At 43.4% G+C, this 16,872-nt stretch overlaps 1 protein-coding gene across 2 annotated transcripts in view; it reads right to left on the minus strand.

Moving 5' to 3' along the window:
• The window catches only part of FAM198A (family with sequence similarity 198 member A), a 55,161-nt gene that overhangs the window by 5,055 nt on the left and 33,234 nt on the right, over positions 1–16,872 (minus strand). Inside the window, exons 2-3 of one of the 2 annotated variants that reach the window (XM_019536534.1) lie at positions 13,042–14,508; positions 2,067–2,189 (exon numbers count right to left, since the gene is read on the minus strand). In XM_019536534.1, the coding sequence (XP_019392079.1) occupies positions 2,067–2,189; positions 13,042–14,508 (1,590 nt within the window). The remainder of the gene's footprint in view (positions 1–2,066; positions 2,190–13,041; positions 14,509–16,872) is intronic. The other variant, XM_019536535.1, reaches the window with a different exon arrangement.

The following is a 16,872-nucleotide window of genomic DNA, read 5'->3' on the forward strand; positions in this document are numbered from 1 at the left end:
GCAGTGAGTGCAGGGCTTTTCATGGATTTTTTCTTAAAGGACCGGAGCTGGCCCAGGCCTGGCACCCGAGGGGGGGCTGGGTGAGTGAGGGGATTTTTTTTTCCAAAGAGCCAGGAGCTCGGGGCAGGCAGGGCAGCCATTGCCAGGCTGTGGGGGATAGGCCTGGCTGATTCAGAGATTCAGCCAAATAGATTCAGGACAGTGATTTGAATCACTGCATTGAATCACTGTCCCCCAAATCAGATGAATCTGAAGCGAATACTAGCTGTTTCGCACAGGTCTATTAGGCAGCCTCCTTGGAGACTGCTGGAGCGCCTCTGCCTGCTGGCCGGAACCACTGCAAGCTGGCTCTAACTTATGCCTGTTGGGTTGGGGAGGGGGCTGTAACTCATGGGACTTTATGCAAAGCACCATTAGTTAGATTGTGTCCCTAATGTCTTCACCCATAGTGTTCCTTCAGTCTTTTGCAGGACTAGGTTCTGATACTGTAGAGGGGGATTGACACATAACACAGAGTAAATTGACTTGACCTCATAGTAAATGTGGAGCAGGTGCACAATGTAATTTTATATTGGTGTAAGTCATTCTACTCCAGGTAAAGTTAATCATCAGAAAGTGAGGAGTAACTATATAGTGGTGTAAGTTACACTGGTGTAAGAAGGGCAAGAGATAAGAAGGGCAAGCAGGACACAATTTCATCCTAGGGTAGCCATTTGATCAATGCAAAGATGCTTCCCTCTACCTAGTGGCCATGTACTGTTTTAGTGCATAGAACAGGTCATACAGATTTGCTGTAGAGTAAAACCTGAAATAGATTCCTCTGCAGTAGTTGTGCTGGGTAACTGCATTCTAAGAGTAGTGACAATACATGTCCTTACACTGGGCACATCTATACTTGAAATTAGCATGGTGTAATAAGCTCTAGCACCATTCATGCAGCAGTTTGTTTCTCCCAGGCACAGCATTTGGATGTGTACCTGGGACCATAGCATATTGACCTGGGACCTCAGCTGGTCAGGAGCCCAAGGGGTCAGCCTGCCAATCCAGAGCTGCTCCCCACTGGCTCAGCATGCTGCAGAGGGGCTGGCTGAGGCATGAGGATGCTACTGTGTGGGGCTAACCAGCAGGCAACCCCACACGGTAGACACCCTCATGCCCCAGGCAGCATCTACACATGCATTGTGGCAGAATAAATAACTCTACTGTAGTATCTGGTTAATAACTCCATTTGTATCTGACAGTACTATCCTACAGTGGAGTTAATTAGTTTACTCCTGCATAAATAGGGGCACATGTGTAGACAGTGATGCTTTACTGTGGAGCTAATTAGTCAACTCTGCAGTAAGTGTCTCATGTAGCTGCACCCACAGGGCACAGCTACATGTCTATATTAATGTGATGCAGTTAACTCTGGCGCTTATCGCATTGGATCTTACTGCTCCTGGGCACTGTGTTTACATGTGTGCCTGGGACCACAGCACGTTGAGCTGGTTCAGAGCAGCTCCAGGTCTCGGGGCACCTGTGGCAGGGAAGGGAGAGGGGCATCTCAGAAGCCTGCAAGCCCGAGGCAGTTCCTCCCATCTCAGTGTGCTTTGGAGGAGCTGGTTGGGTCACAAGGGTGCTTCAGTGTGGGGCTAGCTGAAGCAGTCTTGTGCCCCGGCCAACCAAGGCAGCATTTACATGCATGCAGCTGTGGGGTAAAAAGTACCATTCTGCTGCAGAGTAAATCAGTTTACTCCAGCATTGTGGAGCACACAGATGTGTGACACTTACTCTGGAGCTAATTAGCCTACTCCACAGTAAACGCCTTGTGTAGATGTGTCCGCTGACTGGCAGATTGCACTACAAATAAGCCTAATGAAAACCTTATTCATAGAAGATCCACAGAAACATCATACTCTCCTTATTTTTTCCTTACCCTGAAATCAGCTTTCCTTTGATATATTTTGCCCTTTCTTTTTGGGTTAGGAACATAACACAAATTAGTAAGAGGGAACCAAACTATTAAGAAATATTTGGCAGTTAGTAGCTGAAACAAGGCAGGGGAATGTGTGGTGATGCTATACCAGGATATGGACCAAGACAAGTTCTCTAGGGTTTCTACATTTGTCATGGAGCATTTCCTCCACACAAGGCTCGGAAGGGTCTGGCTGGAATCCGCAGCAGTAACGATCCAGGCGGTCATGAACCTGTGGGAGATACGAGTCTTTAGAAGTCTCAGGTCAGTGATGTCAAGTTGTATTTGAACAGGGAACATTTTTTGCTTGGAAGAAAAGGAAGGACTGGCTAATATTCAGAGAGAAAGCAAGCTAATTCATTAATGGGAAAACTTTATATAAAGGAATTAAAGATGTTTCAAGAAGCATACAGAAGTTCAACAGCTTTTCTGAGCCCCAACTTCAACCACATTGGCCTGGAAAGTGAACAAGCAAACACATAACAATAGGCTTTCCTGCAAGATTTTAGACACTTTCTCCCTCCAGGGCTTAATGTTTTCATGGATTGAATAGACTGTGCTGAACCCAATAGGAGACACATATGAAAATGAATGCAAAACAAAATAAGTTAATCTAATTTTTTTAACTTCATAAATAGAGTTTGCTCAGGACAATGTTCAGTTCAAATGCCAGATGAAGGTTTAGATTGGTTCCTGCTTGATATAAGCCATTTCATCTATCCCCAGTACAATACAAACAACTCGTGACAGAAATGAGTTGAGCAAGAAGGGTAGGGGGATGCTTTGATGCATTCTTTATTGCATAGCAGGGCATTCGTACTGCAGTTTGCAAGGTCAACACGTCAGGGAGGGCATCATAACTCCCTCTACTTGTACTTGGGCTTAGTAATTCATGGGCACTTTTAAACCTGTCGCTCCTCATTTCCATGGCTGTCAGCCTACTCAGTGAATTGTTGATGCCTTCCCGATGTCCTAGTGCTCCTTCAGAGCCCCCTGCTGTATATGTATGTTGCAAAGTCTGAAGCACTGCGCCTGAGAGAGCTGCACTTCACAGATTCTTCCCAAGGATGAACTTTTCCTGTTAATTTTATGCTGAGGTGCTAATTTAGCATAATTGAAATCAGCTTGACACAGGAATGAAGTGATCTGAACTTATTCCTTTGTTTTCGATAGGGCCATGCCACAGCACTCCACACGTTGTGTGTCAGAATGAATATCAAATGAGTCACATTCAGCAGCAACTGTTATGTCATCCAAACCCAGAGAGTCAAACTGTCCCATGACTAGACAGTCATATCCTTGGAAGAATGAACAGGATTTGACTCTACCTGAATGTTAATAATTTCGGTCTTGCTTTAAGTAAAACCTGGAATCCCTAATCCCTGTTTAATTTGTGCCTTCTTTCTTAGCTTTGTTGCAAGAAGTCATTAGATTTTTCCATGAGGCAACTGCAGGTTCTGCCAGTAATATGATAACTAGCATGTTTGGATACAGAAGGCCTGTAGTTGCATATAGGAAGCTGACTTGCTGCCTTGGCCTCTTCGAAGTATCACAGCATAAATTAACTTCTGCAAACATATCATACTTTCCTGAAACAGGACCTGTACTGCTGAGGAAAGCAGAATTCCTGATGGGGCTGAGAAACAGAGAGATTTCACATGGGGCTGCCAAATGCTCTGGTTTGGACCAGAGATGTGTGACCCTATTGCCTGGTTTGAGGCTATGAACTTAAGAGTTGGGACAGGCTCAGGAGGAAGATGTATTATTTTTGGGTAGACACCATGGTGTTGCTGGTAATAGCCCATAGTTTCAAACCTGACAGTTTACAGAACAGTTTACAATTTTAACCAAGTTCTTATTAGAGATTTGAGTTTTCTTTGAACCTCTCATTCAAAGCACAAGGAAAGAAGATAGATATTGTTACGAAACATACAGTTTGAGTCTTGTGACTGTTATAGGGTGCTTATTCCAAAACAGGAATTAGAATGGAATTACTTATTTCAAACACAGGCTAGCATTTCTTAACAAGACCCCATGATTTCTAATGTTTAATGAGGCACTCAAGTCAATATTTCTCCTTCAGGAAACCAAACACAGAAAGTGTTTCATGTCAGCTTCCTTGACATGAAATACATTTGAACAAAAGAAAATGCTGCATTTATTCCATGTACTTTCTATGCATCTATCTTGCAAAGCACAGCACATTGGTTTCTCTCACTTGCTATGTTGTTTTTTCATCATAGTAGAATTAATAGCCTGTGCAGAATATACAGAATATATTAGATGATTTACAGAGACATTAAATGTACTTGTGCAGTAGAGAGACTGCATACATATTGGGAGATTATGAAAAAAACATAACTTGCCAATGCCATGCACAGAAGTAGACATTGGCCAAATTTTTTAATGTTGTAACCTACTTTGGGTCTGAAAAATGTGAATACCTACTTATATTTCATGTTCTGCATTGCAAACTGAAAAATGCACATGAGAATGGGTAGTAATAACATATTGTGATGTCCACCCCCCCCAGGCAGGGAGCAGCAACCTACAGCATGCACAGCAGATGGGGAGAAGATGCATTTTAATGAAGAGCCACATGAAAACGCTCTGATAAAAAGTGTCACAGGATACTTAATAGAGAAGACCTATGTGTTTAGGTGTCATGTACTCCTATGCCACATGAGATAGGATCCTGCCTCAGAAGGATGAAAGGAACAATACTTCTGTTATCTTCATCGGTGCTCAGCTCAGACTTTTGGAAATGGATGTATCACTTTGGTTTTGCTTAGAGTATGTATTAGCATAATCAGTTGCATTACATCCTGGTTAAATAGTCACATATTGTATTGCCAAAATATTATGTCCTCTTCCCTCCTTTTCTGAAGGCAGATCCCAGACCACATGGGGACTTCATTTTTAAAAATGCCTTAAACATTAATGTGTGTTAATTATTATTTGTATCCACCTGGATAGGCAATATTTATCCTTTTTCCACCCATGGATATGTGAGAAGTCGTATCTTCTAGCACCCTATTTAGACACTATTCATAGGAAGCAAAGAAATTGTCAGGTAGAGGCTGGGTCAGACAGTTGAACCTGGCACCTGACTGAATTTCCAGGAGATGGTTTGTTTAATTGTCTCTGGATGGCAGCGATGCTCTCTTAGGGTAATTGTGATACATGGTATAGGGTTGCTGTACCTACTCTTTATTGACATCTGAACTCTTGGACATTGTCTGTGTCTTTATAAGCTATGCAGGAACGTCCAAGACCCCATTACAGCTTGGCTTTGTCTACCCAGCATATTATGCCCACTTCTGCAATAAAAACAAGCACTTCTACATCTCCTCCCATCTAATGATCTCAAAGTGTTTCTGAACAATACCTTTGCTGTTGTGAAATTAATTATCGTTATACAATTTGTGCATAAAGGAAATTCTAATGACCTGGCTACAGTTACATCAGCTGTCTGGAGCACAGCCAGGCATAGAACCCAGGTCTCCTAACACTGAGATCTATGACTCCAGGATGAGACAATTTGTCCCAAATGATCTGTTGAACAGGAGGTGTTCACAATAGATTTCAATAGCATTGGATGATACAATTAAATAGCCCGTACATAGGAGCCTACCTTACATCAAAGTGTAGTGGGAGGAAATATGACCACCTGGTCACAAATTAGAAGAATGGATTGTTTAGTCTATTTGAGGATTAATGTTTTTAATGAAATTCTAAGCTTTTTTTCCTGGCAGGTGCAATAGACTCAATTTATTGTTATCTGAGTTTCCATAAATGCTTGGTTGGATTGTAAAAAGTTATTTTAAAAAAGATGCACTGCAAACAAATATTTTTTTGCAATACTTTCCACGTCCTATTTTTACAAGAATGTGAGCGGTGTAGAAAAGCATCAGTATCCTGAAATGCTGGGGATTTTACATACAGAACTACAAGTGGTTGCATTCTCCATTCAATTCCCTAAAACGGTAGAGTACTTTCTGAAGAATCTTCTCATATGCCTGTAACGATCTGCTGGCCTCATCCCTATCCATTTTTATATGACTTTGCCATTGAGGTTATCCCTTTAGACCTATTCAGAAAATCTGTGGATTTTTTATGTCATTTGATCCATTTAACCCCTTTAGTCAGGGCTGTCCAATTTTGCCATGGGTACATGCTTAGGGGGCAACCCCTTCGAATCTTCTCCACTGCATGGGCTGAGCCAGCTGCACTCGGCCCCCTCTATCTCCACTGGATGGGCTGTGATGGCAGCAATGGCCAGCCTATCCCCTGCTGTCAGTACGCAGACCCTCTGTGGCAGTGGGATAGGTAGCCACTGGGTCCATGGGACACATGTTAACTGGTTGTGGGCCATGAGGTCACCTGTTGGACAGCCCTGCCTTAGGTAAAAGTCTCCCCTCAAACCATCATCATTTTTACTTGGGGTTCAGTCTTCCCATTGAATAAAATGAGATTTTGGCCTTACATGCTAGTTTCCCTGTTTTTGCTAAGGGGAACATAAACAAGCATGAAGTCTCCTGAATGGTGGGATGAAGGAAGGAAAAGGAGGTAGAAAACAGAGTAATCCTGTCCAAATGATTTTCCTTCCTGGTTTATTTTTTCTTGGAAAGCTAGTTTGCTTTTTGTCTGGCATGCACATGTCCAGAGCCCTCTACAGAGGCTCAAATTGAAATAAGCCATTCCTCTCCATGGGAGAAGACAGCTGCTGGTCCCTTGGTGACCAGCATAATCAAACTGTGAAGCAGCACTAGTGTACCCTTAGAGAGGACCTGCTTTATCTTCCTGATCCAGAGATCAATAACCTGTGTGCCAGGATTTTGAATCAAAGAACAAAGGAAGAATTCATGCCAGAAAACATTTCCAGGGAGAACTCACCAACCTGCTGAATGCCTGCCTCTCACTGAGGCCTTGGGCAATGATACCCGTGTATCTGCTCATGACTAGGAGATGGAAGCTGGTGGCTGGTGCTGGAGTAAGGGGGAAAAAGGAGAACAGCAAATTCATCTTGGAAAAAAATGAGGCATAGATTGCCTAAGTAGAAAGGTCCAGATGCTTAGATGGTATAAAGCTGGCCATAGGGTACCTAAGTGAAAACACCCTGAGTAACATCCTCACCCTAGTAAAGTCAATGTGAGTTTTGCCATTAGTTTCAATAGGGCCAGGGCTTCAGCCTACATTACTACATTAAATCAAACTCAGATCTTTTCAGTACTGAGTTCTAAGGTAACCAGTGCAAAACATAAAAGAGCTGACCAAAGAGATGCTTCCATTTCTGCCCTCTAAGCATTTATTTTACTTCACTTTAGTTTAGTTTTATATATTAAAGTTCATATTTTCAATGTAAAGTATTTCGATACCCTGATAGTATAAAGATTAATGGTCAAACTCTGCCAAAAAGGTAATGACAACACACATTTAATAGAGATTTTTTTTTTACCTTTCAGATATTTTTCCCTAATGCTTGTTCTTAATATGCCAAGTAAAAGCCTTAATCTGCATGAACAAAGTCCATCTCCAGCGCAAAACATCTTTCCCTCATTTTGGTTGCCCTTAATAAATCATAATTCTCTGTTCATGACACTGTGCTAATCCACTAGAGCAGCTGGTTGTGATTTTTCTAGACAGAAGATTAAGCACCATGAATTCAAGCAAGGAGGAGCAAAAAAAAAATTCCATAAAGGGAAAAGAATTCTCTTTGGAGAAAAGATGATTTTCAGCAACAGCTAGGTAAGAATGACATAGGGGTTTTAAAAATGAAGAGTGCCCAATTCTGCCATCTTGTTGTCATAAGCAATAAGTAACTTCACTGAAGCCAGGTCAGTGAGGAGATGGAACTAAAATTCAAGTCAGAAAGATCAGGCTCAGGTCTGACGTGTTGCAAGTCTGTCTGTGTGTGTGTGTGTGTATATCCTCATTCCTTTTCAAGTCCCATGAGCTTCACAGGCACTAGTCACATTTAGACAAAACTTGTACACTTTGCCTCCAAACTGGCTCAATGTCTAATTGGCAGCCAGTATCAAGTGGAGTGCCCCAGGGGTCAGTCCTGGGGCCAATTTTGTTCAATGGCTTCATCAATGACATGGAAGGTGGCATAGAGTGCACCCTCAGCAAGTTTGCAGGTGACACCAAGCTGTTGGGAGTAGTAGATATGCTGGAAGGTAGGGCTAGGATTCAGAGTGACTTAGACAAATTGGAGGATTGAGCCAAAAGAAATCTCATGAGGTTCAGCAAGGACAAATACAAATTCCTGCGCTTAGGACAGAACAATCCCATGCACAAGTACCAAGGCTGGGGGCCAGAGGCAATGCATGGGTGGTGGGGGCATGTGCCACCCCTGACAGTGAGCGCTGTGGCTGGTAGCGGGGCATAGAGAACGCTAATACCCCCCCTGAAATTGGCTCCACCAGTGGCACGTTAGTTGTGGAAGTGACTGCGGTGGAAGTGCCAGCACTTCTGGTGGCACTGTTGTACTCGGCGGCTGGGCACTGGGGGATCACCACCCCTTGTCGTGCCCTGCTGCTGCCCCCCCAGACTTAGGAGGCACCAGTCACTCATGCTGGAGGCTGACTAGCTGGGCAGCAGCTCTGCAGAAAAGGACCTGGTGGTTACAGTGGACAATAAACTGAATATGAGCCAGCAGTGTGTCCTTGTTGCCAAGAAGGCTAACAACATACTTGGCTGCATTGGTAGGTGAATTGCCAGTAGATTAAGGGAAATGATTATTCCCCTCTCTTCAGCACTGCTGAGGCCACATCTGGAGTACTGTGTTTAGTTTTGGGTCCCTCACTACAGGGAGGATGTAAACAAATTGGAGAGAGTCCAACAGAGGGTGACAGAAATGGTTTGGGGGCTGGAGCACATGACTTCTGAGGAGAGGCTGAGGGAACTGGACTTATTTAGTCTGAAGAAGAGAAGACTGAGAGGGGATTTAATAGCAGCCTTCAACTACCTGAAGTGTGGTTCAAAAGAGGATGGAGCTGGACTGTTTTCAGTGCTGGCAGATAACAGAACAAGGAGCAATGGTCTCAAGTTGCAGCAAGGGAAGTTTAAGTGGGAAGAATGTTCTCACTAGGAGGGTAGTAAAACACTGGAACAGGTTACCCAGAGAGGTGGTGGAATCTCCATCCTTGGAGGTTTTCAAAACCCAGCTTGACAAAGCTTTGGCTGGTATGATCTAGTTGGAGATAGTCCTGCTTTGAGCAGGGGGTTGGAATAAGTGACTTCCTGAGGTCTCTTCCAGCACTAACTTTCTATGATTCAAAGTCCCTTCCAATCCTATAAAATACTATGATATACAAATATGTAAAGTGAATATAAAACATTTCTGTATCCAAAAAGACCTGAATGCTTTAGCATAAATGACCATTTGGGATACAGGAGATGAAAAATCTATCCCTTCTCCTCCCAGCCCCCACACTATCTTTTATACAAATTAAAACAGCTTTTTAAAAGAATCGCTTACTCTGTAGCTTCTTTCTGGTTCTATTTGCTGTCTAAAGAGGGAAGCATGGGCTAGGGAAATGTCTCTCCCTGTGGGGGAATACCTTAATTGTCACTAATAGCAGTGCTGCTAGCAACAATAGTCTTTGTAATAATTCATATTAATTCTTCTTGTACTGCTTATGAAAGGTCCCAGACTGACAGTTCCGGAGCCCACAGTCTTTTATTTATTGACACAAGTAAATTATACACAACACAGTCTCTCTAGGCTCTAGTCTACATATGAGCAGTCTCTTGGTCAAAGGGATAATTCAATCAAATACACATTTAGTCTAATGGGACTATTAACAAGGTTGCCCATTATTTGTGGCAATGTTCTTTGCAATGAGAATAGTTGCCCACTAGGAATTGGGCAGAGACCTCCAACTCATTGCCCACAGAGTAACTCACTAAACAGCCACAGGGTGGTAATGACCATGTATGATCAATGCAGCTAAATTAAACTCTTTTTATAGGGGTGGATTATTTACAAAAATAAATTCTTGGGTGTCATTAATTACCTGTACTACACACACTCACTGAATATCAAAAAGATTTTAATGAACAAACTTCTCCTTTACCAGTAACCAATGAATGCCTTACAAAAGTTTCATTTAAGGACCAAGTTACTCAAGTGTCACTAGCACATAGTTTTGGGAGATCCTGAGTACCCGTGACTCCAACCGACATTAGCCACTCTCTGATTCAGGGCCACACTGAAGACAAAAAGTTCTCAGTGCTGGACACTGCTGTAACAGAGCTTCAGAGTCAAGATCAGCTTTACCATAAGAAAACAGAGAGAGTGGACCAATAGGAGAGTTGTAGTTCGGAGGTGCAGTTTGTTATGAAATCCTTCCACTGAATCCAGGCTGCATTTGCTGAATAGCAAGCAAAAGAGTTCTTTACCCCTCCTTTTCTAGAAAAGCTAAACGATGTCCAGAATCCCATGCCAACATTTTCTGAGGAAGCATGGAGTACTTCAGGTCTCACTGTTTGGCTTGGTTGGCATAAGGCTAACTAGGAAATGTGTGGCAAGGACCCAGCAAAACCAGATGAAGTTCCTTGCTTCTCTGTACAATTCTCTGCTTGAAAGGTATTTCATTCTGCAAACAGACTGAGTTTGGTGGTTTAGGAAATTTGCCACAGTGGACACAGTAAATAGGACACTGAAAGTTTGTTCGGAATGGAAAGCTGCTGTGTATAACTCAGTCTTTTCCAGTGTCAAGTCCCAGAAACTGTGAAACCTGAAATATTCAACAAATGATAGTGATAGTTCCCCTGGAAAATGGCCAGAAATCCAGCATCTCTTTTCTAAAAACAGAATACCCCGATGTGGTATCAGTGTTAAACTTATGAATGAATCAGTCATCTGTTGGATAGAGCCCTTATGCAGGGTTCGGATGGACGAGTCAGGCTTTCCATTTTCATTTTCCATTCTTAAACTGTGGCTTGAGAATTCAAATAGAATTAGATGACTGCAATGGACTGAAAAGATGATAAAACCAGGGATATGCCTGACTGTAGGCCCTGTAAGTTTCCACTAGAAATTTGTCCTGTGGCTGGGTAGCCTTTATGGAAAGGTCTGAATCAGTACTGTTCAACTCCCATGTGCCAGCCTAACCCATGCACTGGTGGGATCCAGCCTACAGGACACTGTCAACTGGCCTGCAAGGCTCCAGAACTGTGGTGGCTGGGGAGTGGTAGCAGTGCTAATTGCCACAGCTTAATCCAGAGTGCAATTTCTGAACCCGTGGGGAGCCTGTGGGCCACATAACACTGTTCCATGTGCTGGATCCACTGGTTCATGGAGCTGGCAGGTGTGTAGGGCCACTCTACCACACAAGGTCACACCATGGCTAGGTTTGGCAGGCAGGGCCAGGCTAGTATATGTCATCACTCTGTGGTTGGACCTGGTGTGCCAGACCACATCTACAGACCAACCTTGCACGCTGACGTCATGGTGTATGAGGCCCACAGCTCAATCTCACTCATGGGATCAGTTCAAGAACCAGCCCTACGACATCCATCTGGCTTATAGGGCCCAAAGGTTGAGCCACTTACCTACATTCTAGTCACTTTAGCTCCTTTGTCTTCAGTGGATCCACAGTGATTTATGACAGCAGTCAATGGGATGATTTGGCTGAGTAAAGCTTGTAACATTGAATTCCATGTTACAAGTTTATTATCAAACGGTACTAAGAACTCTACCAATCTGAGTAAAGATTAGCATCCACAGGGTGATGATGTGGTGATCAGGACAAAATTATAGCATTGTAAACCTATTTTAATGCAGGAGTGGGGAGTCATTCGATAAATCATTAGATGCCGAGCGAATGCCACTCAGAGGAAAAAAAACCCTCTATTTTAAACTTTAATTTTTGTGTATTCAGCAGTGAACCAGTTAAATGACAATCTGAATGGGAAAAAATGCACCTATTTCAGTCCTACTTAGAAAACGAATGAAATCAGTGGGTTTAATTTCTAACTTGAATTTTGATTTCTGTAGTCTTTCTCCATCATTTTTTTTCTCTCCTCCACAGCATGATTTGGTTTGTGCTGTGTCTGAGATAAGGCTGCACAGTTGTGGGTGGAGAGCCTTGTATGGGTTTCTTTGACAATTCAGGAAACCAGGCATCCTTGACAGGTAATCCTAGGTCTCTCACTGATATACTACATAGCCTTGCTTAGATTTCCTATAGGCAGAACTGGGATAATAACACTAGCTCAGCTCCCCCTTGGTGGAATTATTAAGGCTAATTTATATTTATAGAGCACTTTAAACACGGAAAGTCTTTTAGATGTGCTACGTATCATTATCACAATAAAAGTATTCTTATGCTGGGTTGCTTTGCCTCACATTTCTTTGGCGCTTCAGAGTTGGAGGTCTTCATAAGTTCCCAGGGCACAGACAGAAGTGACAAGTTTTCCTGATTTCACCCCTGAAAGTGCTCTACAGCTGTGAGCAAAGAGAAGTGCACAGCTGCAAAGCACTTTAAAAGAGCCTGATCCCACAAAAATCTTAACCTTCATTGCACAAGGGTTCAGATGGAGATGTTTCAAAACAGAGCATCTTCAGTAACTTCTGTCTGCATTGCCTCCCCACCTGTCACTGTTTTCAGAATGGGAGTGGGGAAAGGGAACTCTCCAATCCACCCACCTCAACCTCCAGCACAAACTGGGGAACCATTAGAGTGAGTTCCCTTTCCCCCACTCCCATTCTGAAAACAGTGTGGGCTGGGAGGGAGGAGGAGCCATTGCTAGGGGAAACCAGATGCAGGCTTGAAGTCTGCAGCTACATGCCCCTCTCCACTGGAACCAAACAGTAAACTTCTGTTTGGTCCAGGAAATTCTTGTAACTTTAAAGCATTCTGAGTTACACCAGGGAGACGCACTTATGTCTGTGCCCCCAGTAATGTAAAACCCTCCTCTTTGCAAAGGTAAGTGATTGCTTCACTGAAATAAGACTTGAAGCATTTATCTTCTTACAAATACATAACCACACAAACATATACAGAGTCCTATTTAATACCTTGGGAAAGCAGAGAAGAAAGGAGAAAGAAAATTGTTCCTAACACCCAGCATACCTGTAGAAGAAAATCAAAGAGTGCCAATTTGGTCCATTCTGTGTGCTGAATGCTCAAACAAGGAGCTTTTCCAAGAGGTGCAGTGGAATCTACCATGCCGCACTGCAGCTGCAGTAGATCCTGGTACTGGAGCCACCCTAGTGCAAAGGAGTTCTGGTCATTGTTGACGTCATCGAGGTGCTGGATATCTGGTGCCCACCATATAATGGGTCTCGCTTCACCGTTGGTGTATTTGTAGGGAAGCAGATGGCTCTTGAATTTACGGGCCACTGCAGGCAGACTCCTGTTCAACCCCAATACTCTGTCCAAATGGAAGGCTAGAACCTCATAGAGATCGCTGGGCCGTTTTATTAATCCACAGAGCCCATCCAAGCAAGGTCTTTTTGGGTCAGAGGAGACTGTATCCTGGCCAGCTGAAAGGCTAACTCTGAGTATTTGCCCATGGGCAGGAATTCTAGTTTTGGACACCACCTCACTGTTTGCCAAAAGTTTCATCTTCTGCACATCGTCCTCTGTAAACCACGGTGGTTTCTTCCCACCAAACCTCAGACCATCTTTTCTTTGAGCAGGAAAGGCATCCTCTGGCATCTTCATACACCACTCAGAAGTTTGTAACCTCTCTGCCATGTCCATCCAAAAGTGACCTCCCTCTTCTCCAGGATGTTGTGAGAGACTGTCTGCCCATCTCTTAGCACCAGTTGTGTTTTTGAAGGGCAGCCTGTTATCTGCTTCTGAGAGAAAAGCGTTCACCAATTCTGAATGCTCCTGCCCAGCCCCAGGTGAATGTGCACCTGCTTTGCTCTGGTCCTGTGGCCCAACTCGGCCTACAGTAGAGTTCTTTAGAAGTGTAACAAACCCAGGACTTCCAGACCATAAACGTCTTTTATTGCTGACTGAAAAAGAATAGAAGGGGGCCCCCTTCCTTGATGGTCCCATAACAACTTTCTCCCTTTCAAGTGCATGGAAATGATCATTAAGCTCCCTTTTCTTTTCAGTGTTGGTCCTGAGGCGAATGCTTTCATACCATAGCTTACTGCTTTCTTTGGAGCTTTTCTTCATAACGTTACGTTTTCTCATCTGCCTATTGTGCTTTCTCTTCTCTTTCAACTGCTTGTGGTTTTGTCTGAGCTGGTCACCTGGCTTGTTCTTTTGCTTGTAAGCCAGGCTGGGTTTATGTGAGGCTTGCCTTCCCTGATTGGTGCCATGTGGAGTTTGTTCCCCTTTTCTGTGGCCAAAACCCCTTGGCTGCCAGAGGATGGAGTCAGTGGTATTCATCCACAGACGCCTGGGCTGGATGGCTTTTCTGTGTGGTTCAGCTAGTGCCAAGTATTGGAAACCAGGCTCTACATAGCTGCCTGGACATCGTGGAGGAAAACTAGTAAATGCCACCACAGACAAGGCGAGCAAGAAGCAGAATCCAGCCAGTGGTGGCTTTTTCAACCTCATTCTTCGCCATGATCTCCAAGCCTGCGAATTCAGAAAGGAAAAGCCTTATTGACTTTGCATTGTAGGGCCTGGCAAGTGCTACAAAAGAAGCAGTCATCATGACAGATTTTAGCCTGTTGGGACTTGGGCTGATCTGTGCAAGTAATTACTGCTCTTAAAGGGGCTCATTTGTCTCCCACTGAAGCCAAAAGGAAAACCCTGCAAAGACCTCAGTGGGAACAGGATTAAGCCATGGTATGACAAAACTGACTTCACCAGGACTGAGTTTGGTCTGAAGAGTGGAAAAAAGTGGGAGAGAAAGAATTAAAAGGCAGATTTCCTTAATCCCAAACTGCACAGCATCCCAGCCTCTAGAAAAAAAGTCTCTCTGACTTGCTTACAGACTAGTAACATCTTATTATAAGCAACAGTGGAAACAGAAGGAGAGTTTAAAAGAACATCTGTCTGGGCATAGATTAACACTCTATAACATAGTGTTCCTCAGTGGTGGACTTTATAATTTTGCAGGACATTGATCTGTATTTATTATCTATCTCTATGTCTCTGCCCTGAACTCTGCTTCATTCTAGTTGCTGGTGTGTCCCAGTGCACACCCTGTGTTCTGTTGGATGACACATTTCATCCCCTTTATCTTTTTTCTCACCAGAATCTCTATACCCATTTTTTTCTCATGACATCTTTTATTCTTGGAACATCTTTTCTGGCCCTGTGCACCTTGCACCCTCATACCCTTCCACCTCATATTACCTTCCAATTTCCTTCCTGAGTTGACGCTTGCTAGATTTCATAGATTTTGGGGGTCAGAAGGGTCCTCAGTAGGTCATTGAGTCCAACAACCTGCCCTGGGCAGAAAAGAGCACTGGGCTCAGATGACCCCAGCCCCAGGTGTTTGTCCAGTCTTCTCTTAAAGACCCCCAAGATAGGAGAGACCACCACCTCCCTTGGAAGCCCATTTCAGATTCTGGTAACCCTTACCATAAAGAAGTTCTTCCTGATGTCTAGTTTAAATCTGCTCTCTGTCAGTTTGTGGCCATTGTTTCTAGTTACTCCAGTAACTACTGCCTTGGTAAACAGAGCATCTCCTATCCCTTGCTGCCTTCTCCCCCTTCCCGCAACGAGTTTGTAGACAGCCACTATATTACCTCTCAGCCTTCTCTTACGGAAACTGAAGAGATCCAGGTCCCTTCCTTTATTGATCTCCACTCTATCCCTATCCATGCTTGCAAAGACAATCTGTTTGTACAGATAAAGATGTAGTGTTATGTGCATAGTGGTAGTGCCCGAGTACTCCAGTCATGGAACATGAGATGCCTTAAAACAAAGAAGAAAAAGATGGACCCTGCCCCAAAACACTTACAATCTAAAACAAGGATAGGAAGATAAAAACATTTGGAGGGGAGAATGGAAAAGTAAAGTAAACCATGAAAGCAGGTGTAGTCCTATTTAAAGAGTCAGCAGAAATCACATTCAATTACAGTTCAGTCTCCACCTCAACATTGCTCCACGGGAGTAGTCAGCTATGCCAGCCCTTTTCCTTGAGCAGCTTATTTCCCCCTCCATACTGGCTCAATTATGTTGATCACCTCCAAATGGGGGGACCCTCTATGCACGTAATCAATACAAAGGAATAACAACTCATCACACAACCCTCTATTCCTCTGCAGGGGTGGACAGCAGGGCCCAGAAGTGACCCACTACATACTATCAAATCAGCTTCCTCTTTTATTGTCCAAAGACACTGATTTCCCTGCGAGCTGAATGTTGAGTGAGGTACTTTAATGGCTTTCCAGGCCCATCAGTCAGTCTTGTGAGGTAGCAGATGACTGTGGGGGAGTGTAACCTCATCTTCCTAAGACACAAAGTCAAGAGCTGATTCAGAGCTGATGTAGTACTGGGGGTACGTACATGGGTCAGGAATGCTCTCCAACTAAAGCACTTCCTCCAGCTTGACAGAACCAAGCATATTCCTCTAAGAGGTATTCATCTACCCAGACTTTATTGTACTTCTGAATGTACTTGGTTTGATGACCATATCAACCAGCTCCCACCTCTCTGTTTTCTCTTGGAAAGCCTAATCTCTAAGAACTGACTAATCTGCAACCCTTGGGGCATCTTTGGCAAAAAAAGAATTATTAAGTTTAAAAAAATACTTGCAAGATGACTTACATCAAGTGTCTACGGACAGGCATTCTATGTAAGAAGTCAGTCAGAGTAGGAACTAACCTTTTACAGATTTTCAGGAGTTTAATTGTAAAATAAGAAATATAGGAGGAAAGTATTGCTACTGATATCCTCTTCATGTTGGATATTTAGTTTTAAAAACTTAAACAAAACCAAAAAAAAAAATCAGTAAAATTTCATTTCATTTCCATGATCTTTTTCATT

The sequence above is a fragment of the Crocodylus porosus genome, unplaced genomic scaffold (assembly GCF_001723895.1).
Source record: "Crocodylus porosus isolate Cpor-Errol unplaced genomic scaffold, CroPor_comp1, whole genome shotgun sequence".
NCBI lineage: Eukaryota > Metazoa > Chordata > Crocodylia > Crocodylidae > Crocodylus > Crocodylus porosus.